This window comes from Furipterus horrens, unplaced genomic scaffold (genome assembly GCF_987537825.1).
Source record: "Furipterus horrens unplaced genomic scaffold, mFurHor1.1.pri manual_scaffold_3, whole genome shotgun sequence".
Taxonomy (NCBI): Eukaryota; Metazoa; Chordata; class Mammalia; order Chiroptera; family Furipteridae; genus Furipterus; species Furipterus horrens.
In genome coordinates, this window is record NW_028327173.1 from 169,654,962 (window position 1) to 169,681,308 (window position 26,347).

A 26,347-nucleotide genomic window follows, 5' to 3' on the forward strand; every position below is an offset into this window, starting at 1 on the left:
ATTCCAAATGATAGCTTTGCTGGATAGAGTAATCTTGGTTGTAGGTTGCTTTTCTTCACATTGAATACTGCTTGCCAGTCCCTTCCTGCCTGCAAAGTATCCTCTGAAAAATCAGCTGATAATCCTATAGGCAACCTCCTGTAGGCAACTCTTGGCCTCTCTCTTGCTGCCCCCAGGACTCTCTCTTCATCTTTCACCTTTGGCATCTCAGTCATGATGCGTCCTGGTGTCGTCCCCTCTGGGTCCAGCTCACCTGGGGCCCTCTGTGCTTCCCGGACCTGTATGTCCATCACCTTCACAAGATATGGGAAGTTTTCCTCATTTTTTTCAATTCTTGCTTCCTCATTCTGCACTGGTTGACTGTTTTTTTCATCCTTATGTTCCAAATCATTTCTTTGAACCCCAGTTTCCTTCCCTTCACCATTGGTTTTGTGTGGATTTTCCTTCGTTTCACTTAGCATAGCCTTCACTTCTTCTCTTATGCGTTTGTCGTAATCAAGCATATCTGTCAAGCCTGTGAGCATCTTCATCACCAATGTTTGGAATTCTGTATCTGTTAGACTATCTCCTCATCTGTTAGGATGACTATCTCCTTGTCACTCAGTTCTCCCACTGGAACCTTGATCCGTTCCCCCTTTGGGGCCATACTTCTCTGTTTCCTCATTCTGACAGGGTCCTGTGTTTGTTTGCCTCTGAGTCCCAGGTAGAGCTGTCACTCCTGTTAGGTTGTAAGGGGCAGAGCCTTAGGGATTTGTCAGTGCAGAGTGACCTGTTTCACCACGTTGTGGCGTTGTATGTGGGGGAGGGATCCAAGAGGGAAAAATGCTGCCTGCCCAGCACTCGCCCCTTTTCCAGGCACCTCTCCTACTTCCGCACCAGACTAGCGCCCCTCTAGCTGCTGCCCTGGCGTCGTTCCCAGAGTGGGTGGGTCTGCGGATGTCCTAGGACCGTGGGGTCCCTTTAAATAAGCGGACTCTGATGAGACTGGCAGTTTCTGCCTCCACCCCCACCCCCACTGGTCTGCAGAGTCAGAAGCAATGAGGTTTGATTTTCCCTGGTGCTGCGACAGTGAGCTGTGAGGTCCAGTGAAGAGCTGGGAACGCTCCCCAGGTTTCCCTCCTGACTTTTTAAAACGTGTGACTGTGCTTTCTGCTGGCCTGCCACTGCCACTGCTGCTGCCACCACCACACCGTGTCCTCTCTGCCCTGGCTCTGCCCCTCCTACCTGTCTGGATGAGTATTTCTTCTTTATATCTTTGTTTGCTGGACTTCCATGCAGTTTGATTTTCTGGAACTTCTGGTTGTTTCTAGGTTTGAGGTAGTTGTATCCCTTCTTAGTTGTTGAGGGAGACACAGCATGTCTGTCTACGCCTCCATCTTGGCCAGAATTCTCCAAGGAGATTTTTTTAAAGCATGCCAAAAATCTTTCTGTACATCTCTCCAAGTCACTATACAATATTTAGATTTGGGTAAAGCTGCTATTATAGTCATTGTGTCTACTTTTGAACATTTTAATGTTTGTAAAGACATCCCAAATAACTACCTTTTGTCTCAGGTAAAAAAAAATAGTAGTGATAAATGAAGTTATAATGCTGTGGAATTAGAACCATTATAGATTTTTGTTTGCCGTGTTAATGCACTGCCTGGATCTAATGATACTGATCTTCTCTAAATGGTTAAACAAGATCTGCAATCAGTAATGTGTCCTCTGCCACTCACTCATATTCAAATCTTTATAAACATATATTGAACATGCAGCCCCACAGATGACTGTGATATAGAGTCAGGAGGGTACTTGCCAATAGAGATAAGCAAACCAAGAGGAGATAGAAATCATCCTGGTTGGAGAAGTGCTCGGAACTTTGAGATTCCATCTGTTGTTGCATCTGCATGCCCCTCATCACACCTCATAAACTCACCAAACCTTCACTACTCTACCTGAAAATTGGGAGAGACTGTGGCAACTGTGGCGTGACAACTGTGCTAACTCCTGGGTTTAAATCCCACCTCAGCTGCTTACCAGCTGTGTGACTTTGGAGACAAATCACTTGAACCTCAGTTTCCTCATCTCCAGAAGAGGGGATGTGAATTGGCACGGTGTGATATGGATCAGATGAGAGAATACATGTCAAAATGCCTTGACCTTGTGAACTTAACATGAGGGATGCCCGCCTTGAAGCACTGTTCTAATTACCCTGAAAAGCCCACCATGTACGCTGTGACTCAAGTCACCAGTTCTCCCAGACATTTAACATTTTCACTTTTCCCAGCTGGAATTATTTGTGGGAAAAGGAAAGGAATTAAAGAAACAAGGGGGAAAGACAGTGGTCAACCAAACAGGAAACACAAACATGAGATGCTATTGGCAGCCATTGTCTAATGGAACACTGGTTTCCTAGAACTGCATTCTCAGAAGTAGGTTGTGAAAATGGATTTAATTATGGTAGCAAAGACATATTGCGTAGATCTAAGGAGCTTAGAATAGAACACCTACTCTGGAGGAAGGGCCCAATAGGGGGGTAAATCAATAAATCCTCTTCTCAGAGGAGCTCTGGGTTTCTTTGAGGGGGGTAGTAAAGTATACATAACATAATATTTACCATTGTAACCATTTTAAGTGGACAGTTCAGTGGCGTTAAGCACATTTACATTGTTCGGCAACTATCACATTATCCATTTTCAAAACTTTTTCAACATATCAAGCAGAAACTCTGTACCCATTAAGCAGTAAGTTGAGAAGAGCTCTGGTTTTAAAGAAAAAGTTATTTCAGAGCTAGAAGGACCCTAGAGATGTGTAGTCCAACCCTTTGTTTGAATATGGGGGACTTATGCTCAGAAAAGTTGAGTTTTCTAAATCACCTTGCAAGTTATAGGTTCAGGCGGGACTGAAATCCCAGGGTTCTTCTCAATCTCCTTCTCCCATACTCAGCAGTTTTTATACCCACCAAAAGTTTGCTCACTGGTGCCACTGATATTCCCAGAAATAGTTGCTCAACATTTCTCCACGTTTTCATGCCATGCAGAGTAGGTAATTTTGACTGGAATTAGGGAAGTAGTTGCTAGTCTACAAAACCCCTTGAATTCCCTAAGACTCTAGTATCTTGCATTCTACTATTTGCATGACATTTTAATGGCTTCAAAAAGAGTTTTCTCTTTTTGTACTATCAGTTATTCAATAGCAACTCAATGCCATGTATTATAATAGGTATTTACCTTCATGATCTTATTTTATCCTTAGAGCAACCCAGCAAATGGGTATTTTTATTCCCATTTAACAGATGGAGAAGCTTAGGCTCAGGGGGTCTAAGTTACTTGCCCAAGTTCAGATAGCTTATAGGTAATAGAGCTGGATTCAAAACCAGAACTGTTTGGCTCCCAACCCCAGCCCTTCTCTAGAGGAAGTGAGCATGATCTTGGCTTCTTATAGTTCATCCTTGGCTAAAGTCTTTCCCTCGCTCATCCTCACCTGATCAAATCCTACCCATACTTCAAAACTCACCTCAACCCCAACCTCTGTCATAATAGTAATAGTAGCTAATATTCATTAAGTGCATATTATGTCCAAGGCACTGTGTTAAGTGCTTTGCATGCATTCTCATATAAGCCTCACAGCATCCCTATGATATGAATGAGACTCGTATCATGCTCATCTTACAGGTGAAGAAACTGAGGCCCAAGGAGAATGAGTAATTTGCCTTTTCAGCTCTCCCCATCAGTATGTGGCTTCTGTCTCCCTTCTCCATGCCTCCGAGGCCTTCTGTAGCTCTTTATGGCCTTTCTCTGCTTTGTATTATTTATTCATTAATGGTGCACATTTGTGTCCCCACTCCTTGAATGCAGAAACACGGTTGTATTTGTTTTGGTGTGCGATGACCATCTGGCTCGGTCCTCAGCCTCTATTAGACATGCCAGAATTATTTATTTAACTGAATGAGACAGTCACATGTATTGCTGAGCTGGGTCTGAATAATCAAAAATAAAATAAAGGCATTTTCTATTGGAAAGTGAGCTTGAACCTTGCTAAACTTTCAAATATTTTTTTACTCATGAATCTTCTCCAGAGTTGTTGGCCAAGAACGAAGATAATCATTATAAAAGTACATTTTCTCCGAAACAGACTTTGTGGCAGAACTTTGGAAAAAAAGAGTACCAAGCCAAGTGCCTTTTCCTACCAAATCATTTAAAGAGTTGCCATATAGCAGTCCTGTACAGTGAAAAATACTATGAGGCGTTTTTCTTCATTTTTCGTATTGATTTTCCAGACGCTTTAGTGTTAAACCATGCCAGAAGTGTTGCAGAGATGAATCACTATTATCCAAAGGCCGCCAGCCTCTTTTCCTTCTGACAGAAGGATAATTCCACGTGGATCAAATAAATACAGATGTGTAGTAATTAGTTCTATTCCCAGTGAGCCTATTTCGAACACACTAAAGATGTGAGCGATTATAGAGCCTCACCCCAACAGCTTTTATCAATTTAAACTGCTAAACAACAGGATAGGTCATAACCCAGCCTGCTATTAATAATGCATTTATTGTGTGCAATATTATAAATTAGGTGTATGGACTAGAGAAAGAACATCTTTTAACAAGAATAATATGCTCTTCCCCCCAGAAGCATAACATGTGCCTGGCCACTCACCTGCTGTACAGTCCCAAGGCAATCAAAAGAATAAAAAATCTCATCCGAGGAAGAGAGGCCTACATCGTCAGCAGGCTCCTCCACAGAGATGATTTGGCCGTGGCAGATATGTTAGACATACCCATCCTGGGCCCAGAGCCTGAACTAGCTCATCTTTATAGCACCAAGTCTGGAAGTAAATGGATCTTTGCCAGTGCCAGTGTGCCAGTCCCCCCTGGGATATGTAACATCGATAGTCACCAGCAGGTATGTGGGGTGGACAAGAGAGGTTCTGTTCAAATACAGCACATCTCTTGACCTTGCAGGGACTTCAGATCTTCAGGGACTAGCCCTACCCAATGAAGACTATATGGAATACTTGGGTTGATTCGTTGGGATCTACTTTAGGCTTCCATCGTTAAAAGTATTGTCCTTGCAGAAATTGCTGGAATTGCCAAAATATTTACTCATTTGGATTAAGATATGTCAATGTAACAATCTTCTATCAATATTTATTTCCTCAACATGGATTAATTAGTTCATTGTCATATTAGCTAGCCAGTTATTGAGCAGGACCTTGACAAATGTGGAAGACTCTTTTGGCTAAAAGGTGCAGGTTTGGAAAGCTCCAGAGAGCGAGCCTTTCTGCCCATCCAGGTTTCAGAGGGCCTATAGCAGAGGGCTGCAGACATCCTTCAGTCATACAAAAATCCTCTGGCTCCTCAGGAAGGAGCCACAAAGGGAGGAGGGGGGAAAAATCCCAGAAGTGGGGCATGAGATGGCTCCAGGGATAAAACTGCTTCTGGGTTTTGTCTTGGGCTAGGCCTATAGAGCTCTGCACTCTTCTAGCCAAGAGTTAGGGCCTGAACTATTTGGAGACAAAAATATTAGCCACTAGAAATATCTCTGAGTTAACTCTGGCAGGTATTCTTCCATTTAACTGCTATCTTTTATCACAATAAAGGAAATAAAAAAAGATAAATGGCTGTTAAGATTTCCTGACCTTTATTTCAGGACATCTCTTGACCATGACTCTGAGCCAGTCACAAGTGGTCCCAGGCACCCACTTCTTGGGAAACTAAAGAACCGTGCACAAGGAGCACTTTGTGAAGAACAATATTTAGGGTTCCTCCTTCTTCTCTCAGTTGCCTGATCACGATGCTGTGCACTCATATCTGCTGAGCCCCAAAAGCAAGCCTTTTGACAAGTCATACCTTTCAGACTAGTTTAAAGATACTATTAGCTTATTGTATTAACCTAAAATGTTTCTATCTTGCAAGAGAGTTCTTGGACAAAATATGGGTTCATAAAGGAAGTTTCTCTTAAAGATCGCAGAGTCTGGAAAAGGCACAGAAAATTTTAACAGGAGTAGAAAAGAGGCTCCCCCTGAACTGTTGTGTCCTTTGTCATTAGCCTCCACTAGAATTTGAAAATGACAAAGTGCTTAACTCTGCCTCCCAGTAGAATACTTGACTGACAGATTTAATACAAGTGAAATGCATTTTTAAATGATATAGTTTCACATGTGTACATTACATTAAGTAATTTTCACACATGTACAATACATTAAAATGTATGTGCAATATTTATACTGAGTCTTGCTTTTGTCTTCACTGATGAGAACTCAGGCAATCTTTGCCATGAAATATTGTACAACTTTATATGTTGATTGTGGTTAAAGATGCAGGCACATTTAATGCAGTAAAACCTTCCTCTTAATACTGGTATTCCGAAGTAGGATTTAAAACCTCCTTGTAGACACATCAGATTTGAGAGATGTCTTTTCACCTATGGCATGTGCAAATTGCATCACAATAAGCAGAGTTATAACAGAGTCCTATTCTACTTGTTTGGAAAACAAAAGTCTGAGTTCATCAAGAATTAAAGTACTCCACTGAGATTTTTCCAGAGAGTGACTATCCTACCTAATCTATCTGAGTGTGTCAGCATTTCGAACTTGCAGATGGTGATGAATCAATAACACTGACTTTTTACCAATGTGGATCATAAACTTAAAGCTGGTGAAGGAAAATTGTAATTATTTTAATTTAGGTTAATAAATATCCCTGACTATGAGTTGGATTTTAGCAGTAGTCATTTTTCTACTTCTACTATATACCAGTGTAAAATGAATGGCAATTTAAAACTATGTCACATCTTTTGAACAGATACACTCAAACAGAAAATGATAAATGTTTGGAAATAGCATAAAGTCATTTAGTGTGTGATAAAGTAATTTACTTATCTGTTAAGTCTAGCATGAGCACCATGAGCATTTCCTGTTTTGATCCATAAAGTAAACATGCAAGTTCTCTTTCTAGCATGTGCTCCATATGAAATATTGACAGCTTTGGTTAAATAAGCAAAAAATGGCAATGCTATTGTAAAGCACTGTTCAATTTTCACTTAAAGATAGCACATAATTCTTTCCTGTGGTGCAGTCTTTACAATACTATTGATCCTTTTCATTACTGTAGGGGATCCATCAATGGACGCCCATTTATAGGATTCTCAGAAGCAACAAATAATAGGATTTGGAAGAAACAGATGATAATTTTGTTAGTAGTTGAATCTCTGAATATACAGAGATTCAAATATTCAATAAAAAATACTATGCCATTACACCTTTCCTTACACTAGCAAAATAATTTTATAGGATAATAACATGCCAAAGGCCATTTCTACTTTTGCAAAGTATGATCATAATACTGGAAAATGTGATAAAATATAGAATCTATCTTCTCAACACAACACTAGAGAAAGAAGGGATGTAACTTCGGAAGGCACATTAAAAAGCCTTTGTAGGCTATGCTCATAGCCATATGGTATATAGACCAGAGTACTTGTCATTTAAACACCCAAATTATCCACAGACACAACTTGATAATTAGGGAGCTAAGATGATTCCATTTCACCCTAATGGAATACCCCATGGTTGCATGGGGCTTCCAGGGATCCCAAGAATGCCCATTTTGATATCACTTCCACACTGCTGTGGAGTGTAACATCCCCAGGAGGATATGTTGAAAAGATACAACTCAAGAGAACAGACTGTGCCTTTACTGAAAATAATTGTAATCTTCCAACTCCAGACTTCAACAGAACCATAACCTTAAGTCCTTTCACACTTTTTAGTTGAAAAAAATTAAAAATCCATTTGGTGAGCAAAAAGTCATCAAAAGACAAGAGACCCCCTTAAATGCAGAAAACCATAGCCAAGAACAGCGGTGGGTAGGCTCGGCAGAGCAAATGCCTAGCATTGCTTTGTTTCTTTCTGGGAAGTACAGATTGGAAAGTCTGAAGAGAAGACCAGGAAAAAATCATTTTATGATCTAATGAATTATTTTTCTCCATGGCTCTACTAGTACAGTATGACCTATAATCCCAAATGGCTTATTGACAATAAAGAAAGTTACTTCTCCTGCTTCTCTCCTAACTTCTTTGTCTGCCCTGCCTTTCTCCTCCACCTCTCTGCAGGTTGAGCTAGGCAGCACAGTGGAGACAGAATGAGCTTGGTACTGGAGTCAGAGCAACCCGGGTGGAGTCTCGGCTCTGCCACTCAGTGCTGTGTGATTATGGGCAAACTATTCAAATTAGCTGAGCCTCAATTATTTACGTATGAAATGAAACTAAAAATGGTGCCTACCTTATAGGTTTTGTGAGTAGTAAATGAGAAAACTCATATAAAGAGCTTAGTAAAAGGCCTGGCTCCTACTGAGACCAATGTTAGATATTATTATCATTATTATCATCATGATATTAGAGCTTGAACTTTTATCCCTTAAATTTCCCTGTGACTAAGCCCAGTTCTTGAGGGAATATTGTTTTAAGTAAAATGGAGGGTAGGTCTGTATTCCAGGAAACTTGCATCCATCAATGTTTTATCTCCTTTATCTATTGCGTTCATATAATAGATACTATATAATACACTTGGCCAATTGACCAGTCAAACAAATGCATTCGAGTATGGTAATAAGGAAAAAGTTAGATGTTTTATAGGTTATAACATTTAAAGACTCAACAAAGCATCAAATAGTTAAAGTTGTCAAGACTATAACTCTTTAGAGTCTTGAAGCTATAAAAAAAAAAAAACACTTGAAGAATCAATAAGTAAACACATACCTCTCTGAAAAAGAGAAAACTATCGATTCAATTACACATATTCAAGGATTCTTTATTTTGCCTTGAAAAGCAGGCAAATGATAATTTCATCGTTTCTCATAAATAAGACTATACTTTTAAATATACCTTTGTTCCCAATGGTTAGTGGCTTCTTCAGGTCATGTATACATCACTTAAAACTTCTTCAATCTGTTTTAATAACTAGAGGATAACCAAATGAACAGACTGTTCGAAATAAAGATGTGAGAGGTACAGCACAGGAAACTAGCTGTATAAAACTTTGCTATGTCTTTGTCCCCACAGATGATAGAACAGTTGAGTCAGCTGGTCATCGATCACCTGGAAATCCAACGCTGGCTCTTTAAAATGGACTATGAGTTTGGAGGAAACGGGACTGCATTTTGTGACATTCTTTCCCACCTCAAGTGCCACAAGTGGGTCCTAAAGGAGAGTAGCAGATATGGCCGTGAAGACTGGAGCAAGAAATGGGCACATGTGAGTATTCAATGGTGACACAAATACAGTGTCTGTGAATTGTCAGGAAGTAAAGCAAAAGGCTTCACTAAGTGATGAAAGCACTTTCTTCAAGGCTCAGCAGTGTCTCCTGCCAGCAGTGAGACCTTAGGCAAATCATTTCGCACATCTTGGGCAATGGGGTTGGTTAGGTTATTTTAAATGTCCCTTCATTGGGCCCTAAAAGTCTTCATTCATGTCTTCAAATTGATTATGATAATTAGGAAATAGTTGTTTATCATATTCAGGTAACATTACTAGTCTCATCATTTGCTCTAAGTGGGTCTTGATCATATGCTTCTAACAACTGACATTAATAAGCTAGCTCATATTTTATTATGAGAAAGAAATTCTATTAGTGAATGGTTGTCACCTGGAAGCTAATATATAATAGTATTCTGTCAGTAGTCGTATGTTCCTGAAGATAATTCAAAGAAATTTATGTAACTGCTGGTCCCTGTGAGATGTTGAGAAAATGATACATCCTAGCCAGAAAATCTCCAGGCCAAAGCTGAATAATAGGTCAAATGTCTTAGCATATGAGTGGACGTGTATAGAATCTCCCATGTATTGTATATTGGTGGAAGAACGAATTGTACAACTTCTTAGTCTGTTCCAAACTTGCTTAATAATTAAAGTAATATTATATTGCATAATGTATAAATTAAACCCATCATTCTAACAGCCGCCTCACTTTGCATCCAGAGGCCTAGAGTAGCCATGCTTCTCTGAATCACAAATCTCTGTCTTGGCTGGCCCACTGGTGAGGAAAATTCAGAGGCAAATTCCCCTCACTGATTCCTTCCCTACTGACGTCCGTAACAGTGGGCTGGCGGGGATTTGCATCTCCTTTGAGCCTCCATCCCACTTAAACAGATTTGGAAGTATATGAATCAAGACACAAGTGATAGGGAGGGGCATGCAGAAGAGAACCGCATTATTCTTGTGAAAGTGAAACAAGGAATAAATCTAGAGAACAGTCAGAAGAGCGAGTTCCCTTTGACAAATGTTCCTGTTCGCCCCATGATCTATTCTGGGCTTTTCTTCCCCTTACATCAGTGAATGGACTAAATACAGTACCTGTCATGGCCAGCTTTTTACATTTTATTTAAGGGATACCAAAGTGAATTACTCTTCTAGAAAAAAAATAAAACAAGGAAAATGTATTTAATTTTGAGGCCCATGGAGGTTTCTCTTGTGTTGTTTTTGAACTGGATTTTATTTCATACTATATAGAATCTTCTTTTTGAAGCAAAACTGTTGAGAGTCAATGATGAAAATATGACTTTTTCATTTAAAAAATTGAAATGTTAGTGTGCAAAGTATTTGCCGGTCTCAATATTTCAAACCAATAATTTTTTTTTAAATGCTTCAAAATTATTTATTATATCATTTTCACTGACATTTCCCTTAAGTGTAAATATATTGATTTGTTATACATTCCAGATTCTTAAGGCAGCTTTTAGTGTAACTATAATTTTTTTTTCAGATTTAATGTGTTTTATTGATTAAATTATTACATTTGTGCCAATTTCCCTTCCCTCTGCTCCCCTCCACCCGGTGGCCCCCCTCCCTCCAGTTGTCCCCCCCTTTTAGATTATGTCCATTAGTTGTGCATACAGTTCCTCCCAACCTCTCTCCGTCTATTCCATTCCCTCCTACCTTGATCCCCAATTCCTATATCATCTCCCTCCCTTTCCCCATTCCCCCTCCCTGTTGACCTCCCCCCAATATGCTTCCCGTACCCACAGTTCCTCTTCCCCTCTCGTTGCCTATTTAGTTTGCCTTTGTTTCATCTCCCTAGCTTCTGTTTTTTTTTTAAACCAGTCCCTTTAACATCTCATATAACAGTGGTTTGGATCTAATGAACTCTTTCAGTTTTATTTTGTCCTGGAAACACTTTCTCTGTCCTTCTATTCTGAATGACAATTTCGCTGGATAGAGTATTCGTGGTTGTAGGTTTTGGATTTTCATTACTTTGAATATTTCTTGCCAGTCTCTTCTTGCCTGTAGGGTTTCCCTTGAGAAGTCAGCTGATAGTCTAATTGGGACCCCTTTGTACATAATTCTTTTCTTCTCTCTTGCTGCTTTTAAGATTCTCTCTTTATCTTTAATTTTTGACATTTTGATTATAATGTGTCTTGGAGTGGTTCTCCCTGGGTCCAGTCTCTTGGGAACTCTCCTTGCTTCCTGGACCTGCAGGTCTATTCCCTTTCCCAAGTCTGGGAAGTTCTCCTTTATTATATTTTCACTCAGTTTTTCAAGTTCTAGTTCATCTTCCTCATTCTCTGGCAAACCAATGATTCTTATGTTGGGCCTTTTATAGCTGTCCCAGAGGTTTCTGATCCTTTCATTGTTGCTTCCCATTTCCTCTCGCTGCCTTGGTTGACTGCTTGTTCCTTCTCCATATTCCAGTTTGTTGAAATGAACTCTGGATTTTATTTCCTTTCCTTCTGTCTCGTATGCTGTTTTGTTCCTTTCGTTATGAAAGTTTTTCGCTTCTTTCATATCTTTTTCCTGCTCTTTTGTGAATTCTGTAAGCCACCTGATAACAATGGCCCAGAACTGAGCCTCTGACAGGTTTCTTATCTGTTCATCTGTCAGGTTCTCTATCTGCTGCCTGGTGAGTTGTGTTACCGGTATTTCTAAAGTTGCCTGCCTCATTTTGACAGATGCTTTTTGTTTTCTTGGGCTGGCTGTCGGGGGCAGTGCCTGTGTACGCGTCACAAATTAGCGACCGGCGTCTGCTTGTCCGCGACCTATTTCGCAGCCCTGTGGTGCTTTCTTTGGGGGCGGGGGTCCAAGATGGATTCACACAGTTATTCAGCTAGGAGACCGGGATCCATCCTCCCGCCCCCCTGGGCCTCACTGTTCAAGGCGATGCGGCAGCCGCTCTCCCCATCCTCGCCGGGGTCGCGCACCGCCAGGGGCTTGACGGATCCGGGATTCCCCGCCGCCGTTGTCCAGGTGCGACCGCAAACAGCGCTGCCCTCTTTAACTCTTACCTGCCCAAATGGCACCGCTGGTTTATAACTTCATATGTTGGACTTCCGTGTAGTTTTATTTTCTGGAATTTCTAGTTATCCTTTGTTTTGAAGTAGTTGTATTCCTCTCTAGTTGTAGAGGGAGACCTAGCGTGTCCGTCTAAGCCTCCATCTTGGCCGGAAGTCCCAATAATTTTTTTAAATTATCCTAAAACTAGACTATTGATAAATTTTAAATGCTTGACTTTAAGTTTAAAAAATATTAAAATATTGACATGGGCTGAATTATACTTAGAAACCTGACTATACATTATTTAATTTCAATTATTTTAAACTATACCATTTTAAATTGTCACCAAATACATTTAGCATTATTGTTAATGTTATCAAATGTGAAATTCTTAAATAATTAATAATCTGTCTAAATCATTTTTTAACTTAATAAGGAAAAATTATTATTCAGAAATCTTTTTACACTCTGAGACCTGTGCTTAACCATAGTGTAGTTAGAAGCCAAAAATAGTTTTTTGAAAATAGATAAATAAAGCAGCTCTGAAGAGCTTTTGGGGGGGTGGCGAGGGGGTATAGGAAACTATTGACATCCTTTTGCCTTCAAAGTGAAATTGTATTCAGAGCGGAAGTGACCTGTAATCTCCATTGAGTGTAACTATTGAGAATTTAGGATTAGAATGATCCTTTGTTCCAGAAGACCATTGTAATGGTGCACATTTAGACATCAAAGCATTACTTTATGAGCACAGGCATGTTTTCATGTTCTATTACAGTTTGTAGACCTGTTTCTTTCGATAATGAAGATGTTGTGTCATCAAGCCTAGCCCGGCACATACAAAACATTTGCTGGCAGGTTATTAAAAATTTCAGCTTCTTGATGAAAGACTATCCTGCAGGCTAAGAGTCCAGAGAAAGATTCCATTCTGGGAGAATTATTAGAAATGAGATTATGACTGTAAGCACTAAATTATGTTAATACTTACAAATAGCATCATTTGCATAGCAGTTTATGACACAATACCATGATTTTTCTCATTGGTATGTTGTAGGCAACAGATTAAAAACAGGGCAGTTTATGGGAGTTGGGGCTGTTTTGAGATTCTTTTGCATCTTATGCAGATAATGGTTTTAGACGGAGGCATGATTCAGTGTAGGCTCAAGGATCCTATATAAAGATTATCTTTTTTCTACCTAGCTAATTTAGAACCGGAGGTATTTAACTGTTGCAGTTGAAACTTGAAACAAAGCCATGGAGTAAACAAATGCTGAAAAGCTGTAGTCACATTTTTAAAAATCAGTATAGACATGTAGGTGATTGTAGGAAAAGCAGAATATTTCATGGTGGCCACAGTGAAAACAGAGCTCAGATCTCATTTTTGTGTGTGTTGGCTTGGTACAAACCTTATTCTCTTCATTCTACCAGCTAACAAAACCTAATTCTCCAAAAGTTTCCAGTAAACTTAAGCACTCGATGTTTGTTAATGTTTAATGAATCTACGCACTTACTCACACTCCCAACTTCCCACCCGCCAGTCAGAGGTATTTCTTTTCATTTAGTAGGAATAAAGGCTTAAGTTAAGGAAGGCACATTTGCAAGGAAAAAGCCTTCCTGGACACACTTGGCCTCAGACAGTGTACGGAAATTCAGGTAAACAATTGCTGTGGTACAAGTCCTTGTAGTGTTTTTTTTTTTTTTTAACCTCACACAAGGACATTTTTTTATTGCTTTTAGAGAGAGAGAAAGGTGGGAGGGAAGAGGGGAGAGAAGCATCAGTGCAAAAGAAAACATCAATTGGTTGTCTTTTGTATGCACCCGAAGGGGGGACCAAACCCATAACATAGGCATATTCCCTGACCAGGAATCAAACCAGCAACCTTTCAGTTTATGGGACAACACTCCAGCCAACTAAGCTGGTGTTTTCTTTTTATTTCCTTTTCTAAGGGGTAAATCTTCCCTCCCTCATTCCTGGGAGATTGGCTTGGTGGCAGTGAAACTCCTGCTGACGCTGCTTTGCAAGAGATCTTTGTAGAACAATTTCTCCAAATAAAGAGCTAAGCCAGCTTACTTTCTTGGTTTTTCTGTGCAGACCTTCTTTGGCCTCTGTTTCCTTGGGTGGGTGCTATAAGATGTAGAGGTCTTGGTGTCACAATTTTACCACTTACAAGAAAAGGAGAAAAAGGAAATTGAACTGGCTCTACACTATTATATAATATTGCTATTTTAGCCCTTGGCAAGAGCAGTTTTACCTTTACTTGTACTTTGGTGTACTTTATTAGACATTTTAAATTAATTTGGGGATCACCAAGGGGGACATCATATATATACTAATTCAAGGCACCCAAGCCTAGAAAAAAGTAGAATAAACCACAGTAATTTTGCTTCCTTGTAGAAGTCAGTCAGTAAACCAAATACACTATTACAGAAGAGAACCATCAACCAATCAGTGCCAGTGAACTCTGTATGTCTCCACTGGCAAGGCTTCCATCCAATCAGACAGCCATATAACTGGGTCATAGGAACAACTGTTGGATTGCTGAGCTTGGTGCCTTGTATGGAATTTTATAGGTATTTATTAAGTGATCTTGAAGAACTATGACCCTGTAACCACATAATTTTTTGGAAAAGTTAAAAAGTGATATAATAAGATTAAAGGTATATTTAACCAAATAAGGACATAATCTCTTTTCCCAAACATTGTTGTTTTCGTTTTTGTGTATTAATTTCCAAATGTGCTATCTTTATTTCCTATAGCTACAGCAATAGTGTATATGCTATTTAAACACCAGACCTTCAACATTCTCCATGTTTATATGTGGTCATCACAATTAATGGGTGTATAATATTCCCTCGTATTGATTTACTCTAACATGGTAAATCATTCAACTAAGTTGGAAATTTAGGTTATGTCCAGCTTGCTTGTGTGTGTGTGTGCATATGTGTGTGCATCTGTGTGTGTGTGTGGTAGACGGAGAAAAGGAGGGCAGAGAGGGGGAAATATGTTTGTTTTTACTTTTGGTTATTGTATCATTGACCACCTTTTGTTAAATTAATTTCCTAGGAGAAAGACTAAGGAGTAGAATGCTTTATGGCTCTTGTTATATACTGCCACGTGACTTTCTAACAAGGTAGTGCCACTTTGATAAGGAAGGTATTGTTATTTCGTTTACAGATGGAAAAACTGATGTTTGGGAAGCTAACTGACTTGCCCAAGTTCATACATCTAATAAGCGGTTGTGCCTAGTTTGAAACCACACCCGCTCCTCCTGGCCCAGTGTTCTTGCCACATTTAGAGAAGACCCCTTGTCTGAAAATCCCAGAGAAATGTTCTCCACCAGGTCTCTGCCATTGTGACCTGCTAGACTTGTAACAGGTTTTCTTCTTTCTTCAGAGACTTGTGAAAAGCACAAATGTCCCTGAAATGCAGCAGCCATGGCTCTTGAATTTCCATAACCCAGGCACATGGAGGTTACTAACTGGGGACCATGGGCTCTAGTCTCTCTCTCTTCATCTGTTAAGGATAATATCGGTACCTGCCTCAAGGGGAGGTGGTGAGAATTAAATGAGACAACCCTTGTGAATTGGTTAGCAATGTCTTTAGCACATAATAAGCCTTCAAGAAATGCTCCCTGTTGTTATTAATATTATCATAAAATTGCATTACAATTAACTTGCAGGTAACATTGAGCAAATATGCATAATATAATCTTTCTTCGATGATTTATCAGAAGGTCTTTTAGGGTCCTTGCAGGCTTCCAGAATATTTTTCTGTGCATGAATTATCATTATATAAAATTGTGGCTGTTGAAGATACAGAATGGCAACCCACTTATTTACCCAGATAATAATGCCTTTAAAAGAATGAACTTCAATAGCGCCCTGGCTTCTTATCATTTGAAAAGAGAAAATAATTCCTGTTGCTTGAACTTTCTACGTGTTGAGTAAAGAGGCACTGACCTGGTAGAGATTATTCTGACCGTAAGACCGAAACCTGGTTGCTTCGTTTTCCGGTTCCAGTTGGTGTATTTTCTAATTAGTGTAGCAGCACGTCACCATGACCATTGGAAAGTCTTAATCATTTACATATTTTTCCTTATCTCTGAAAATGACTTAGAATGTTTTCTTCCAGTTCAATGGTTATTTTCCTGAAGCTGCCAGGGTTGGGTTTGAGGGGCCTCTCTGTGCCTGAGGAAGATGACAGGAGATAGAAAATTGCCTCCCCAAGTTAAATGAAAGCCGGGTCCCCCTTCCGAGGACCTATAATAATCAGCTATACAAGCTGTTGGTTTGTGTGTCCTATTGATTTAATATGCTTCTAATCAGTACATAAAGCTATGGGCCTGCAGTGTTAATTTTTCATATGCTTACAAAGTACCCTTTGATTTTCTGTCACACGTTAATTACAGCGTTTTGCCATTAAATAGGAAGCTTTGTGTAAACTAATTACTAGGTAATCATTGTCTACTGCAAGCGTGCTGTTTGTACCTTTTATTTTATTCTAAAAACGCACAGATCTCACAGTCTGGAAACACTCTACCTTCCAGCCATTAGCTCTCACTAATTCATAGCATTATTGTGGTGAGAGTGGAGGAGTTGTAATTGTTGTGGTATCAGAGCTGTTAATTACCGGAGTAAACAGTTGAAATGGTGCCAAGGTCTATTGTACAAGGCAGAGAAAAGGAGGTTTAAATGTTACTCCCACCATCTGGGGACTAGGGGAGAGGCAAATGCTTGAGAACAGCAGTGAGGCGCTATCGCCACCTCAGCTCCAGGGTTGGTGGCCATATGGATCCAGAATATTCTGAATCAATTGAATTTAACTGCCAGTTTCTCACAATAACAGCATGGAAGGAAGGAATAAAGCAAAAGATGAGAGGAACGAGAATTGTTAGTGTTTTCACATCCAGGAAGTCCCCATTAAGAGTTCTTTTGGAAATATCTGCTTTGCTGAAAACCACAGAGCAGTCATGGGTACTTGGACTAGGTTCAGAATGACTTTTACTCTACTCTGCCGCCGACCGCGCCATTTGTTTCTGGTCATCTGTCCCCCCCCGCCCTGTTCCCCTCCCTGGAGGAGAGAGGGATGCCCTTGAGAAGACCAGGCCTTTCATGTCATTGTGCCAGATCAAAGAAAAACTCTCAGTTTTGGAATTCACTGATTTTTTACCCTGGTATTTTAATAAGCATGTTCTGTAGAAAGAAGAGAATAATAAACATAATGCTATTAAATCTGCCTTAAGTATATACATCTGTACATGTCGGAATATCAGAAAAGGTATAGCTCTTCACTCCTGTTTTAAAAAGTATATGCTTGCCCATTCCTTTTTTACAAAATAAAATATAATTTCTCCTGACAGTCTCTCATTTCATTCCACAAATTTACCCTTCTCCCCCACCACTTGAAAGAAAAATTAATTAAGTCCAAAGGGCACATGTGTCTTCTTTCGTTTTTAATTTTCAATTAAAGAGCTTTATCAGCTTACACAATTTTTCCAACTAGCAATATTTCTCTAACAGGAAAGAAAGAAACCAATTACCAATAATAATAATTATAGCTATTTCAACTTGCGGTTGATTTTTAAACTGCATGGTTTCTACTTTAAAGTATTGTATAATCTTTAAAACAGGCATATGTATTTACTTGATGTCACTCATATTTAATATAATTTCCTTCAAACCTATTTTCCAACATTAAAACTATTTTTTTTAATCTGCCACTTGCTGCTGTAACTACTTTTTAGTATCATTCCCAAAACATGAACGTATTCTTCTTTTTTTAAACCACCCTGGATTATTTATTTTTAATTGTTCCTTTAGCAGATGTTGAAGTAATTTAGGGTATAGTGTAAACAACTCCTTTAAAGAGAGCGATCACAGACCGCCACATACGCCAGGAACCAAGGACAGTGTTTGTCAGGCTTTTACGACGGCAGTCTTGGCCTGGGGAAAATTTTCTCTACTTTTGTGTATGTGCAAAGTTCAATTATGAATTTCAAGAAATGCTTAATCTTTTTCTATCGAAACCCCAGCATGCAGCGTGACTGGGTGAGCCTAGAAAGAAAACCACAGCCCCCTGTGGGGAGTGGGGAAAGAAACAGCAGTTTAAGTGCTGGAAAGTTGAACGGGAATGAACCTTTCTGGAGTTTCTGGTTGGGGCGAAGCAGTTGTGCTGAGCTTTGGAATGGAGGCGCGACATATGTGCCTCAGTTGGACAAAACGCTTCTCAAGTCAAATCAACGGCTAGGCCTGCACGTTGGTGCAAGGTGCAGGCCTAGATAATGAGGGACAGACTCCTCGAGAGGCAGCGAGTGGATAATGCTACGTAAGTATGGAATTATATACCGCGTTTTCACCATTCTGTTTGATGAGAGCCGCCACCGCAGCGAATCACTTGCCACACAGCCGAAATGGGCCATTAGCTATCAAGGGAAAATTGTCTTTGCCGCTTTCAGCAGATGGAGCAAATATTTTACAAAGCAATTTTACATACCAAAAACATTTGTGTGCCTTGGTAATGTTGGCTGTTTTACATTATGTTACCTTCTACGGCAGCATAATTTTCCATCTCATCGAAGGCAAAGTTGGCATTTTTGATTTTTAAATTCTCAATTAGCAATTAAAGATGGAGTATTAAAACAGTCTTAAACTTTAAGTAGGTGTGGGAAGTAGTTTATGGCTTGAAGACATTTTCATGTTTTTCTTCATCCTCTCAGCATATTTTTGCACTCTAAAGAGGGACTATTTCTAATAATCTTAATGGAAAGGAATAAGTGAAAAACTCCACTACTGATTGCAAAATGAGAGTAACCAATGCCTAGGAATGATCTGAGCATCCATCATGGGTTCCATAACCCACAGTTTGGCCCACCCACTTGTGTCAGTTTCTATTACTCCAAGTAATAGAAAACCCAGCTCAAAATAACTTTAAAAATAAAGAGAATTTATGATCTCAGCTAAGATCCAAAGATTGGTCTGGCTTTGGACAAAGCTTAATCCAGTGGCTCAGTATTGCCAAGGATACAGTTACTTTCCATTTTGCCTCTGAACTTCACATAATGTCTGCTCTATCAGAAGGATGGCTGTCCTCAGGGTTCAAAGATGGCTGCAGAAGCTCCTGGAGCTTGTCCTTAGTCAAGACAATAGGGAGAGAAAACATGTCACCTGGTAGCATTCTCAGAAGAGCATAAAGCTGCTTTTTCAGAAGACCCCAGCAAGTGCTTCCTAACATCTGACTGGCCTACTTGGGTCACATGTGCTTCCTGAACCAAGACTGTGGCCAGGGTAAGGCTTTGCTAACCAGGGACTCACCCTTGGAGCTGAGTGTGGAATCACTCTCAATCAACTAGCATAGCTAAGAAGGGGAGAGTGGCAGTTCCTGAAAGGAAGTTTGGGACATCATTACTCTGAAAGAAGGACAAAGGCACGGGACAGCCAACAATGGATGTCCATTCTATCATTTTTCTTAAATTTGACAGCACAGACTTAGCGTCACATGTGAATGACCTAATCTGACCAAACATGGCCATTTATGCCCATTGATGGCAATTACAGATCCCATTGCCCTGTGACACCCTGGTAGGAACTGGATTTGAATCCCAGTTTTGCTGCTTCATGTCTGTGAGACATGAAATGGGGAAGATAGTAACCAGTTCAGAGAGTGGCTTTGAGATAATAAATATAAATGCTTGCTACAGGCCTGCCACTTGGTAAGCTTCCAATAAGTGAGAGCTGTTATTTTACCTAAAAAATGATTACAATGATAAAAAAAAAAAAATAGCCCATTCACAGCAAATTCACCCTTGATTTTGGAATCTCTCCTGACTCTCCATCTTTGTACAACTAGTCAACTGAGATCCTGAGCACTTTTCCTGATATCCCACTGTTTACCCCCTGAAAGGGGCAGCAGAAGTGGTGAAGGGCACTCACCTGGGGCCAGAGGCAGCCACAGAGCATCCACGTTCTCTGCGTACGGTGTAGGAGTGTTGAAGCCCCAGCCCCCTTCTGGTACTTGAGCCATTTGCTTGGATAGTCCACAGGGCCCCTTTCAACCCTGACAGTCTTGCTTAGTTTTCCAGGCCACTGTCTTGGCCTTTTGGACTTATGCCACCCTCCATTCCTTCATGTAGGGATATCAGACACCTCTGTAAAGCATGACCACCTAGCTAGGTCCTTTGGTTTCTCTTTTGAACACCACCAAGCAATGTCTGATTTCATACACTGGAGGTGATTAGTCAAGAAATTGTTTTACTTAACTCACCACTGCAGAGCCAGCAAAAAACTTATAAGATAAAATGAGTTTTTGTGGGACTGATATTTAGAGCGTTGAGCGTTCTAATTTGTATTCCTTCTTCCTCCTCTCTCATCCTCCCCAAAACACACACACACACACACACACACACACACACACACACACACACACACGTTACTTGAGAAAGTTAACTCTCTGGAGTTTAAAGTAGCTTTAGTCAGTATTAAATTGGATATGCTAGTAGCTTCCCCTGAGATGTCCTGAATTTCCTTCAGTCAAATATCTCTTCCTTCAAATTTATACTTTCTTGATAGAAAAAGAGAGAGAGCTGAGAGCCAAGGTCCATGCTTCCTGGAACCCTCCAAGGTCACGAATGTTGTCACACTCTGAGGGATAAATGTGGGTACTGGACAAAGGGTGACAGCGCTGTGCAGAGGTGCAGATGGGGTTCAGATTCCTCCCAGATGGGAATGGCTCTAGAGTTATCAGCTCCACAAAGGCCAGCAGCAAAGGTGTTTGACAGAGCCAGTACCATCGGGATGGAATGAAAATCTGGAATTCTGATTTTTTTCCAAAAAGTAAAGGGTATTTTTCTAACATTTGTTTATTGTCCAAAAGGTATATACTTCCCACAGCCCCAGTCACTGGGTCTCAGTGATCTGCTCCGTGTGGGTGATAGGCACTCTGAAACACTGGCTTCGTGGTCCATCACCTTGATGTCGCTCCATGAGAAGAAACTCTCTAACTGACTCCCAAGTTTGTAAGATGGAGAACATATGCCCTGATTGCTGGCTTGTAACAGACCACACACACACACTTTAGGAGGGTGAAAAAAGCAGAAAAGAAAGCAAACTAGCAATGGTTCCCCCAATTCCATTGCTTTCTGTTTTCAGTCACATGTTAAAAGTCATCCTATAACAGAATCTGACAACTCAGCAGGGGATCTGACACAAGCCTCTTTGTTCTAGGAGCCTCCACTTCCCGTCTGCAAAGTAGGGGACAACACTGTGCCGGTTGACCTCAGAGGGTTCCCAGAAGGACTGAATGGGATAATGAATGTGACCCTGCTGTGACACAAGAAAATATTTTACAAATACTGTTTGATGGTTCACGTGAATTTAGGGGTTTGCCTGGCATGGTTGTGTCTTTGTGCGTGAATATATGTCTGTGTGTGTGCATGTATGTCTGTGTGTGTGTCTGTGTGTATATCTGCATGTACTTAAGTTTATTCTAAATAGAATGAACCCGAATAGCTATAGATCTTCCCTTACCAGCATGCCCCCTTAAAGTTGTAGTAAAGTTTGTACTATGCAGAATGATAATCACTAGAGAACAGAAACTGCCCCCCAAACCAGGGCTCACACCTGACATCAGCAGGTCCTTTGTGACCACTGAGCCCTTCTTGCTCCTAAGGAATAGGAATCCTCGGTTGGTCATACCACCGCTGTGATGGAGACCTCTGCCCCTGGATATGAGCTCTGGCCTCACCCACCAGTTCACAAGCAGCTTCTGAGTCCCCAGCAGAAGCTGTGCCGTTGAGGGCTATCTTGGGATGGGGTGCAGGGGTGGGGCGAATTGAAACTCTCACAGAATGTCATTTTGCTGCCCTTCCTTGAATATATGAGTTCCAGGTGCTGTTCTGTTCTTTTCTTTTCTTTTTTCTTTTCTTTTCTTCTTTCTTTTCTTCTCTTTTTTCTTTTCTTTTTTCTTTTAAAGTAGGAATAGAAGGATAATTCTCTGTTCATTGGTATTAAGGCCACTCTTAGTAGATCCTTGTATTTCTTATCAGGTGCTTTTAAAATAAAGAAATAATTCAAACAGTTAATAGCCCCCATTTCTGGCTGTTTTCCTTTTAGAGAAGTAATCGTGGCCCAAGCTGCTTCTGTGTGTCCCAGGATCCCCTACTGAATGTCCCCCTGCCCATGTCTTCAGCAGCGCACTTCTCATGACAGGACAGAAGTCATCCTCTGACTCCTGCAGCAGACTTCCCTCTAGGAAATGTACCCCTTGCTGTGGCTTTGCGCACAGCACAAACTGACTGACTCTGGAAGAAGAGGTGGTGGTGACACCTGGCACAGTGTCCAGATGCTGACCACACGCTGCAGCCTTATGAGTTTATTATTGGCCCTCACATAGCATGTTGCATCTGAGGTGACACTTCATAAATGTCACCTCATTTATCTTCCCCATGCCCCTCAGGCGCAGGGAATCCCATAATATCCACCCAGTAAGAATTACTGGTTCTCGAGTGGCCATCACCCAGGTAGCTCCTGGGCAGCAAGGAGAAGCCTGTTTCTCATCTTCTCATATTCTGTAACTTCAGCTGTTCAGCGCTGGGTCCCTGGGTGACCACTGCGGTGACTCAGTCCACAAACGTTCAGTGCTCCCTGTGGCCAGCACTGCACAGAACTGCCCTCAAAGCCACTGACCACACCTCTGAGGAGTTGGAGGCCACAGAGAAAGGACACCTGACTGGGGTGGCAGAGGAGGCTTCCTGGAGGAGGGGTGACCAGGGCTAACTCACTAAGGAAGGAAGAGAAGGAAGGAAGGCAGAAACTAAGATGGAGCCTGGCCCTTTGGGGCAAGGCTAGGAGGTGGAGAGGGGACAAGTGAGATGACATTAGGACCACAGCCCAGACCACAGAGCCCCTTCCTTGTGTGTCTTGCTGAGGAATTTGAACTTGACCCTCAAGTTGATGGAGATCTAGTTTCAAGATTTAGGTGACAAGGATTTCCCCTACCCCTCTACTGCGCCCTCTCCATCTCCAGCTCCCAAAATGCATACACACTTTTTCTCCTACTTCAGTAACTTAAAAGGCTTGGCATTCTGTGATTTTTTTTTTCCCCAATGTTTTTATTATGCTAAAATAGATATAACATGAAATTCACCATCTTAACCACTTTTAAGTGTACAGTTGGGTGGTATTAAATATGTCCCTAATGTTGTACAACCATCACCACCATCACCTCCAAAACTCTTTTCATCTCATAAAACTGAAACTCTGTACCCAATAAATACCAACTCCCCATTCCCCACTTCCCCAGCCCTGACAACCACCATTCGCCAGCTGTCTCTACAATTTTGATACTCCAAGCACCTGTAATTTTTGATATGAGGGCGAGCGAATGAACACATGAATGAATGAATTATTCCTATTTGATGTCTTGATGTGAATGACCGCATAACAGATCACTGGGTAGATGGCCCCCCACCTTTCAGAAGGAAAGTGGAAGGCAGTGCACAAAGGAAGTCTCCACTGTCCTGGGAGAGGGCCTGGCCTATGTGGCTTCCTTCCTTGTCACTCAGTTTTCCCAAGCAGGGTGGGAATCCACAGCTATGCCTCCCGGTCCTGGCTTTGGGACACTTCATGAATCACAGACAATTGGTCTCTTCAACAGAGCAGAATGGTTTTAACTGAGACAAGAGTAGAACAGTAAGAAGGATGAGTTTGGGGGATGCTGCTCAAAGAAGGAACAAGGTGGTAGGGGGTGGGAACTGGGTGTCCTGTGTCCTTATTTATGATGCAGGGCTTTGGGGAGATGACGGAATGTACTGTAAGGGCAGGGGAAAAAGGTGTGTACATTTGTGCAAGATACAGAAGGGGAAAGACCCACTGCTTCGACAGCAATTTTTTGCCTCTGCCTCCCAAGGCAGAGACTGCCTGCTTGCACGGGTTTCCCCAGCCCTCCTGCTCTGTGCAGGGAGCCATCCTGAACGAGTGTGGGCGAGGGCTCTCTCCCTTTCTCCTGACACCCTGTTTTGTATATCAAGCACTTACTAAGCTAACTAATAAGACTCTCCCACCAGGATTTTCTGGATATTTCAGCAATTACTCAGATTACTTGGACCTGCCTAGAGTATACATATTCTCAGACGCTTGTCTTCTAATGTAGATGTTCCGAGGACACTGGACCCAGAATGAACCAGCTGTTCCAAGGAACTGGGGAGAGGGTGAGAACCAACACTTTAATGTCAGGGAACTTGTAAATAAATAGACTTACAGATTAGATCTAAGACTCCTTATAGCCCCACTCACCAAAGCTGATTCTTTTCTGATTCCCCAAATTACTGAGCGCTCACCTATAGAAGCCTGAGTTCTCCTTGCCAGTGTCCAGTATTTTAAATACAAATTCTGCCCATCAAATGGCTTTGTATCTACGGTGCCGCCCTGTTGGCGGAGAGAAAATCTGAAGAGGTGGCTTCCATGTGAAAATGTTTAGATAGTCTAAGGTTATTCAAAAAGGAAGTTGTCCTGGCAAACTGAGAATTTTTCTATCAAAAAGCCACGCTTCTAATTCAGCAGAGGGTTTCCTCCGTCTTTCATTTTGACAGGAGGCTCTACAGTCTGAGGTTGTTTTATGAGACGGGGCCAGTCTTGCGTCTAGTTAAATGCGGCCAGCACCCCGCCTCACCTCACCCTTCCAGCCTGCCTCCACCCGAAACCCCACGTCTATAGTGTCCACCCAAAGCTTCAGGCTTTGATTGCACGGCTATGTGGAGGCCTCCAACAAGGGGGTAAGGGCACAGCTGAAAGAGATGGAGGTACCCAAGGAACACCCTTCCCACACCATAATTTCTCCCGGGTCCTCCCTGGTAAGGTCATAGAGTACAAAACATTCAGGTCTGATTTTACATAAAGGAAAACCGGGGCCCAGAGGGGGAGGCACACCGCCCACGGACACTCATCTGGCGGCGTTGCTGTGGGTCTGAAACCGGAACTGCCTGATGCGCAGGCAGACGCCTGCCTTTCAGAGGCAACAGGCCCGGCAAGCAGCAACACTTAGGGGCCAAATCACTTCAAAATATGAAAACTGAAGTGGCTGGAAAAAGAGAAACTTTTCAAAATGGCTTTATGACTCTGGGTAAACAGTAACCACATTTTTTCTTCTGCCTGTTGGAGGCCTGGTTTTTAATCACTCCACAAGCAGTTTTCATTTCTGTAGTAAAATTGCTTGTGGTTCTATTTAATTTGTTTCTGCAGGAGCCAGCTTTGGTGAAGATCTCCGAGGAGCTGGCGGGCATTTTAGCACAGCACGCTCAGCCAGTCAATGAGAAACGCTTCCCGACGTGGAGGAGGTTCCTCCGCACATTTCTCAGTCAAGGTAAATAAGACTGTAAAGTTTCTACTGAGCATCAGTCTCTACAACCTTGAATCCTAGTTTTGGGTCAACCTGGGGCCAATTTAAACACCCGGCCTCTCTTGTGTTGGTTTAGAAAAGTGCTCCTACAGCAGACTCTCTTTGTCTTTTAAACTTTGCCTAAATATTTATTTTGCCCTCAGCCTCTTAAGTAAATAGGAACTGAGCACACCAAGCGTGGCATGCACAGCTCAGGTTCCGGCCCTTCTCTTGCACCCCAGACTTCTCCAGAGAGATGGGTGTTGCAGTCAGGTGACCTGGGTCTGGATCTCATCCGTGGCCATGAGCAAAGTTCTTAAACCCGCAGAGGCTCAGTCTCTTCATTCACCTACTTCACAGCATTGCTGGGAGGATTCAATGAAACCCAGATGTGAAAGTTCCTTCCTCAGAGCTGACCCCAAATGGGTCTTTAATAAATGTTAGTTGCCTTTTCTGTTTCCTAGGAGAGTAGAAATGGTCTCTCCTTCGGCTCTGAAAGCAGAATTTCTAAATAAGAATCTTCTACAGTTCTGGATCACAGGCATCTTCCACTCCTTGTAACTCATCCTCATTTTCTAAGGACATCAGGAAGTTTATGAGTGAAGGAATGAAGGGAGCAAATGATGTTTACCCCCCATGGCAGCGGTCCCTGTGGGAATGTTATACCCAGGGACACCCATGCAATGCCCCTTATTCTCTAGCAGGTTACAGTGTAAGGTAGATATTCTTATAT

At 41.4% G+C, this 26,347-nt stretch overlaps 1 protein-coding gene across 1 annotated transcript in view; it reads left to right on the forward strand.

Moving 5' to 3' along the window:
• The window catches only part of LOC150016688 (IQ domain-containing protein H-like), an 89,246-nt gene that overhangs the window by 21,257 nt on the left and 41,642 nt on the right, over window positions 1–26,347 (forward strand). Inside the window, 2 exon segments of the mRNA XM_090270821.1 lie at window positions 9,045–9,236; window positions 25,479–25,599. Of these exon segments, the coding sequence (XP_090126947.1) occupies window positions 9,045–9,236; window positions 25,479–25,599 (313 nt within the window).